Source organism: Merops nubicus, unplaced genomic scaffold (genome assembly GCF_000691845.1).
Source record: "Merops nubicus isolate BGI_N331 unplaced genomic scaffold, ASM69184v1 scaffold1553, whole genome shotgun sequence".
In the NCBI taxonomy this organism is placed as follows: domain Eukaryota; kingdom Metazoa; phylum Chordata; class Aves; order Coraciiformes; family Meropidae; genus Merops; species Merops nubicus.
In genome coordinates, this window is record NW_008598074.1 from 12,570 (window position 1) to 20,244 (window position 7,675).

At 56.4% G+C, this 7,675-nt stretch overlaps 1 protein-coding gene across 1 annotated transcript; it reads left to right on the plus strand.

Moving 5' to 3' along the window:
• Nucleotides 1-852: 852 nt before the first annotated feature.
• On the plus strand, nt 853-6,437 carry LOC103769671 (mitogen-activated protein kinase 4-like; the record flags this gene model as incomplete). Its single annotated transcript, XM_008936895.1, has 2 exons — nt 853-1,398; nt 6,293-6,437. Coding segments are annotated over exons 1-2 (691 nt in total), but the record flags the coding sequence as incomplete, so codon positions are not given.
• Between the last annotated feature and the right edge of the window lie 1,238 nt (nt 6,438-7,675).

Genomic DNA, 7,675 nt, shown 5'->3' on the forward strand with positions numbered 1-7,675 from the left:
GGCATTTACATAGGCAGCACTGTTATCAGATGAATCCATCTCCTCTTCTCTTCCAGGAGCAGGGCTGGGACCTGCTGAGGCCTGAACTCCTCCAGCAAGCTGTCCAGATCCCACGACGTTTGGTTTCACCGGTGAGAGACCTTCAAGGAGAAGGTGCTGAGACCACCAACGTGGAAAGGTGATGCTCTGAAGGTGGCCTGGAAAGGGAGCTTTGGTCTGCAGAACGTCAAGGTCTCCATCTGCTGATGGGGAGGGTGGGCTCTGCCCCTGCTGGAGATGGAGCCGTGAGAAGGGTGAAGCTTTGCTGACAGCTGGAAAGCCCAACTGGTGCCTGGATGCTCTTCCTCGGAGGGGAAAACACCCAAACTCGTGGGCAGGGAGGGCTCGGGGCAGCGGAGGGGCCATGGGGCTGCTCTGGGCTTTGCCCCACGGCGAGGTTGGCCAGATGTCCCAGCGCTGAGACCCCGGGGACGCGGAGCCGGGCGCCCGGCCGTGCCACCAGCACCATCTCCAGAACATCGGGGAAGGAGAAGCAGAAAGTGGCTGAAGAATGGAGCGGCGCTGATCTTCTGGTCTGGAGGAGAAGAACCTTTCTGTCCAGCTAGAGATCTTGGGGGGCTGCGTTCCTCCACGCTGCTGGAATTGTCTTCTCCCCCAGTTGAAAACATTTCATAGGTGTGAGTGCTCGTGTCTAGTTTCCCTCCATCTGCAAGTCCTCTCGAAGCAACGGGCCCAGGGCAGGACTTCCCCCCCGAGCATCTGTTGGTCATAATGACCTCAAACCACCTTCGGGATCTCGAAACCCTTCAACTTTCCCATCTTCTCAAGTGAGGAAGAAGCCACCCCAGAAGGATGGCGGAGAAGTGCGACTGCATCGCCAGCATGTACGGGTACGACCTGGGCTGTCGCTTCGTCAACTTCCGCCCCTTGGGTTTCGGGGCCAACGGGTTGGTGCTGTCAGCCCTGGACAGCAAGAGCTGTCGCAAGGTGGCCGTGAAGAAGATCACCATTGGAGACCCCCAGAGCATGAAACACGCCTTCCGGGAGATCAAGATCATCCGCCGCCTGGAGCACGACAACGTGGTGAAGGTCTACGAGGTGTTGGGACCGAAAGGGACCCACCTAAGGGGGGATTTCTTCAAGTTCAACGTGGTCTACATCGTCCAGGAGTACATGGAGACGGACCTGGCGCGGCTGCTGGAGCAGGGGAAGCTGGCCGAGGAGCACGCCAAGCTCTTCATGTACCAGCTGCTGAGGGGGCTGAAGTACATCCACTCGGCCAACGTCCTCCACCGCGACCTCAAGCCGGCCAACATCTTCATCAGCACCGAGGACCTGGTGCTGAAGATCGGCGACTTCGGGCTGGCCAGGATCGTGGACCAGCATTACTCCCACAAGGTAGGGGGCGTCACGAGGCCGGTGGTGTCTCGGCGTGGGGAGGGTGAAGTGGGCAGACTGTGGTGGGTCTTTGTCCTGGTTCTGTGTAAAAAGGGGTTCAGGGCAGGACCCACATGGAACAGAACTATGTACTCACCTCTCCCCCCCTGAGAGAGAGAGACTTTGGGAAAAAAAATGAAGTATATTGTTCAACAAGGGACAGAAAATGAAAAAAGGAGGTAAGGAAAATATTATATACAAAGATTAGGGGAAAATACCAAAAATAAAGTACACAAAACCCTCAGAAATGGTTGCACGGTCCCACGGAGTGAAAGGACAACTTCCCTCTCCGAGCTCCAAGGCAGGAGTGAAATTAGAACCCACTCCCTGCCTCTTATCAGAGTGTATGTGGGAAGGGGAGGGAATACAATGGTTTCACCCCCACCTGGGGTCCTCCCAGGTGCTGGCAGGTCCCGACCCCCTTCCAACAGTCGTCTCAGGAGAAACAGCTCCTTGAGGCCACTCGGGTGGTTGGCAGTGGTGGTTGCCCTCCCTGCCCCAAGCCAGGAGGTGTTTCACAGAACCCCAGCACGGTGGGGGTTTGGGCAGGACCTCTGGAGATGATCTGGTCCAACCCCCCTGCTCCAGCAGGTCACCCACAGCAGGGTGTTGGCTGCTCAGATCCTTTGCTCCACGTGGTAAGAGCAGCACGGGAGCATCTGTTGATTTGAGGCTTCCCATGAGGTGAATTTCAAGGGGCTGAGGTCACGTCCAGTCCTGGGTCTGCACCTTCACAAGCTCCTTAGACCTGGTGGCTGCAATTTTGGCTCTGACTCAGGTAAAAGTGATTCTGAGCTCCCTGGGTGCTCACATACTTGGAAACTTCTCTTTAGGGCACAGAAAATCAGGTCTAGGAGGAGGGAACCCTCAGGAGATGATCCTGGGTGTCCCACTCTCCCTGTCACCCTGATCCTCTCACCATCCTGCCATGCAGGGTCTTTCTCCTTCCTTCTTACTACTCCTTTTATCCCTGGGAGCTTCCAATCCTGCTGCTCATCCAGAACATCCTGGTCTCAGCCCAGGCTGGGGGTGAAGGGCTGGAGAGCAGCCCTGAGGAGATGCCCCATCCCTGGAACCATCCCAAGGGAGGTTGGATGGAGCTCTGAGCACCCTGCTCTAGCTGCAGATGTCCCTGCTCCCTGCAGGGGGTTGGACTGGATGACCTTGAAAGGTCCCCTCCCATCCAAAACCAGTCTGTGATCTATCACTTGGTACCCAACTGGTGGACAGAGAAGTGTTGGAGATGATGATAAGGGGAAGCTCCAGCCTCCATTAGGTCCTCATCCTCATGCCAAACAGTCCAAGCTGAGTATTTCCCTTTCATTAGCCACCTCCTTCTTGAGCAGGAGCATCTCACCTTCACCATCAGAGGCTCTCCACCCACAGCCTCATGGTCCTGCCTGCACCACACCTCACTGCCTGCCCCCCGTGGCCCAGCTCCTGCCTCCCTTTCTTCACAGGCTGCCTGGGGGTGTTTCTTTGGCTTCAAATGAGAGTCCAGATGTCATCTGCCCCAACTTGGATGTCCTCCTTGGAGCTCCCTCAGCTCATGGTGGGCAGGAGGGATGGGAGAGCAGGGGGACAACAAAATCAAGCTTTAAAAATTGGGAGGAATGCCAATGAATGTGTAGACTTAAAAATGAGAAGTGTTTTGGAGGGCAGACTCAGCCCTTCCTGTGCATCCCACCTGGCGTGTCTCCTGGCACTGCTCAGAGGAGACCCCTTGGGTTGGGTGGTCCCATCTGGAGGAGACAACAGACACGTCTGCTCTACAGGGATCTCGTGGTAAATGGTTTCCAGAACATCTTCAAACCTTTGAAGTCCTCCCATCCTTTTGTCCTTGCTGAGCAGTGGAAATTTAATAGCTTCCAGCCCATCCGGTGAACTCCTGAAATCCCCGAGTGGGTCATCATGAGGAGGTCTTCAAAGGAGGAAGGGAGGTGGGACGCTGCTCCCTGCTCACCCCAGGGGCACCACCCTCCACCTTCCACCCTCGGGCAGCTGCCCCTGGCCCCGTGTCTCCTCTGAGTCCCCTCACAGCCTGCAGCAGAAGGAGGAGGCCTGGCTGTGGATGGAGGTGTGGACGTGGAGGCCATGGGTGGGTCCTGCTGGATTCCCAGTCTGTGGACATCTGGTCTGCACCTCTGCAGCTTGCTTGTGCAGAAAGATGGATTTTGGTGGGCAGCAGCCAGCTGGAGATGAGGCAGCGTGTGCCCAGGTGGCCAAGGAGGCCACCAGCAGCCTGGCTTGGAGCAGCACTGGTGTGGCCAGCAGGAGCAGGGCAGGGATTGTCCCCTGGACTGGGCACTGGGGAGGCTGCACCTCGAATCCTGGGGTCAGTTTTGGGCCCCTCCCTCCCAGCAGGACCTGGAGGGGCTGGAGCGTGGCCAGAGAAGGGCAACGGAGCTGCTGGGGAAGGGTCTAGAGGCCAAGTGTGGGGAGGAGCAGCTGAGGGAGCTGGGGGTGCTGAGCCTGGAGCACAGGAGGCTCAGGGGAGACCTTCTGGCTCTGCACAGCTCCTGACAGGGAGGAAAACAGCCTCAGGTTGCCCCAGGGGAGGTTGAGGTTGGCCCTGAGGAGCAATGTCTCCCTGGCAAGGGCTGTGCAGGGCTGTGCCAGGCTGCCCAGGGCAGTGGTGGAGTCCCCACCCCTGGAGGGGTTTCCAAGCCCTGGAGATGTGGGGTGAGGGACACGGGGCAGTGGGGACCTGGCAGGGATGGGGGAAGGGTTGGACTTGATCTGAAAGGTCTCTTCCAACCCAAAGAGTTCCATGATTCTGTGAGATGCACTCAGGAGAGGCTCTGCCCGCAGCACTGGGGCTGTTTGGTTGGCAGTAGGTAGAATCCTTCATTTTGGTGCCCACCTCGAGGAGATATGCCCTTGGTCCCTCCAACTCCAAGGAGGAGCTCCAGACTTGGAGATGACTTATTTTGGAGCCCTGGCAGGTCTTGCTGCAGTCCCCACAGGGTGCTGTGCTGTGCCAGCATCTCCTGTGACCACCAGCATGAGATTCTTTCTCCTTCTGGGCTTGAGAACAAACCTTGGACCCGAAACTGGTTCTGCTCTTGAATCGACGGCATCTCCTCTGACCACTGTGACACCAGCATGAGGTTCTTTCTCCTTCTGGGCTTGAGAACAAACCTTGGACCTGAAACTGGTTCTGCTCTTGAATCAACGCCGTTGACTTGGGGTTTGAAAGAGCTTCCAGTGGTGGTTCAGCTCAGAAGGGGCTGTGCTGGATCCACAGGACCTCGTCACGAAGTTGAAGGTCCCATTTTAATTAGGACTAATTAATATGCTGCTGCTCTTGGTGTTTATTTCTGGTGGAGTCGATGCAGATGGTGAAATTCTTGTGCTGAAGGTCATGCCTTGAATAGGTGATGGGTGGAAGTCCTCAGGCTCTCCATCCTGGCACGGCTGCTGACTTCAGGTCCATCTTGGCACCACGGGGAAGAGCTGAGCCTGGACCTAACCTGGGTTTAGGTGGGTCCAGTGTGACTGTGTGGGGCTGGCTCCCAAAGCTGTGGTGATGCTTCTCTGAAGGACTTCATAGTCCACAGAGCTGTAGGTACTTCATAGGATCACAGACTGGGTTGGGTGGGAAGGGACCTTTGAAGGTCATCCAGTCCAACCCCCTGCAGGGAGCAGGGACATCTGCAGCTAGAGCTTTCTTGGAGGCCCCCTTGAAGCACTGGAAGGCCACCAGAAGGTCTCCCCAGAGCCTTGTCCTCTCCAGGCTGAACAACCCCAGGCTGAACTTCCTCCAGGTGCTAGGTCAGGACCTTCTCTTATGTATTTTCTGAAAACAAAAGTCTAGGCCATGTTTTTAGCCACTGGAGGCCGAGCAGATGTAGTTGTTGGGGCTGGAAAAGCCACTGAGAACCAAGGAGCAACCTCAGGTATTTGTCCTGGAGGACCTCAGGCTGCATCAGAGAAGTCTTGATTTCCAAACCTCCCATCAGTCCTTCCCAGTATTTGCCCTGGGAAGGAAGGGCTGGAACCCCTCTCCTCCTAGGCCAGGCTGAGAGAGTTGGGGTTGTCCAGCCTGGAGAAGAGAAGGCTCTGGGGAGAACTTCTGGTGGCCTTCCAGTGTCTGAAGGGGGCCTACAAGAAAGCTGGGAGGGGGACTTTGGACAAGGGTTTGTAGTGACAGGATAAGAGGAGATGGCTTCACACTGGAAGAGGGGAAGCTGAGATTAGAAATTAGGAAGAAGTTCTTCACTGGGAGGTTGGTGAGACCCTGGCCCAGGTTGCCCAGGGAGGTGCTGGAGTCCCCAGCCCTGGAGGGGCTCAAAAAATGTGTGAATGTGGCACTTGGGGACATGGTTTAGTGGTCATGGGAGCGTTGGGTTGATGGTTGGGCTTGATCTTGGAGGCCTTTTCCAACTGTAATGATTCTGTGATGAGCTGGGAAGGTGAAGCCACCTTCACACTCTGGAGGGTTGGAGCTGCCACCCAGCAAAGTACTTAAATAATGTGTTTAGCTTCCAAAATGTCTCAGATGGTCAAACAGGGATTTAGGTCCTGCCTCAAAGTCCTCTCACAGCGACCTGAAATAACTTTTGGAGCTACCATCTCCAAATCTGTGCTGTTGAAGCCACCTGTCCTTCACAGAAAGATGCTCCACTACCATGGTGCCAAGCACCAGCCAAGCATCTTGGGGAGCAGCATGTGCCTCACCTCCTGGAACACCAAAACATCTCAGCTTCTGGTGGCCTCACCTCTTGGCTTCCTGAAGACACGTCACCCCCCCAGCCTGCCCGAGCGTGGTGGGGCAGCAGAGCTGGGAGGAGCAGAGGAGCTTCTCTCCTAAGCTGGTTGATGTCTCTTATCTCTGTGGGGTTTGTTTTTTCAGGGCTACCTTTCTGAAGGCTTGGTGACCAAATGGTATCGATCTCCTCGGCTCCTCCTCTCACCCAACAACTACACCAAGGCCATCGACATGTGGGCGGCCGGCTGCATCCTGGCTGAGATGTTGACAGGGAGGATGCTCTTTGCTGGTAGGTTTCTGCTTCCTCTTGAGTGTCCTTCTCCTGCTCTCCTTCCTTGCTACCCACCCTGAAGGCAGAGGGAGTTCCCCTCTCTACGTCAGCCAACGCTCGTAGCATCACTAGAAGGGTCCTACAGTTGGTTGGCAGATGGGAGAGCTGCCTCCAGAAGGACCTTTCCACCCTTTCCTCTTCTCTCCTCAGCTGTGGTTTCCACCATGGACTTGCACCAGAGCAGAGCAACGAGCCTCCTGGTGTTATACTGGGTGTAGCTGGAGCCCCCAGGGAAATCCTGCTGGGCTCTGAGGTCAACTTCTGGGCTCTTAAGCTGTACCTGAAGCTCCATTCATGGTCAAGGCAGCTCCAGGGTCATAGAATCCTGGAATGGTTTGGGTTGGAAGGGACCTTAAAGATCATCTCCTTCCAACCCCCTGCCATGGGCAGGGACACCTCCCACTAGAGCAGGTTGCTCCAAGCCCCATCCAACCTGTTCTGGGACACCTCCAGGGATGGAGCATCCACAGCTTCCCTGGGCAACCTGGACCAGGGTCTCACCACCCTCAGAGGGAAGAACTTTTCCCAGCTTGGACACTTGGACCTGTTGTTGCTCAGGGGTGGGGTTGGAGGTCAGCTTCATGGACGTGAGCCTGGAAACCTCCTGCAGACCCACAGGGAGCTGTGGGCTGGGACAGGCAGCCCCTGCAAGGTACCAGGGACCTCCAAAGGGACAGGGCTGCCCAAGGGCACGAAGCCAGCAGTGATCCCCACCATCCCCTACCAGCTGGCCTCTCCACCCTCCCTGCAGACTCAGCAGAAGTCCTGTGCCATAAATGAGGTCTCCTCCTCTTGGAGGATCAGCCAGGGCCCTGCTTGCCAGTGAAGCAGCCTGAAAGAGAATTTAGGCTTGCTGGTAGCAGTGGTGGGGATTGTCATCAGCAGAACCTCAGCTTGGTGCCCAGCAGCCAGCAGGAACCGGGCAGAAAAGGCCTTTCCCTGAGGTGGAGCACTTGGATTCATCTCAAGATGAAGCTTTGGGGTCCTTGGAGCCCACACCATCTTGGGGTTGGGGTTGAGGACGCAGAAAGGGTTCACCTCCTGGTGGAGCACAGCACAGGGCAGGGACCTGTGGTGACAGGGGTGCTTCATGGGGGGGTTGTGAACAAGTCCAACCATGGCACTGCTTGGAGAGAGGTCCCACCTCGGTGATGATTTCAGTGGGGTGCAGTTTCTGCTCAGCCTGAGAGACTCAG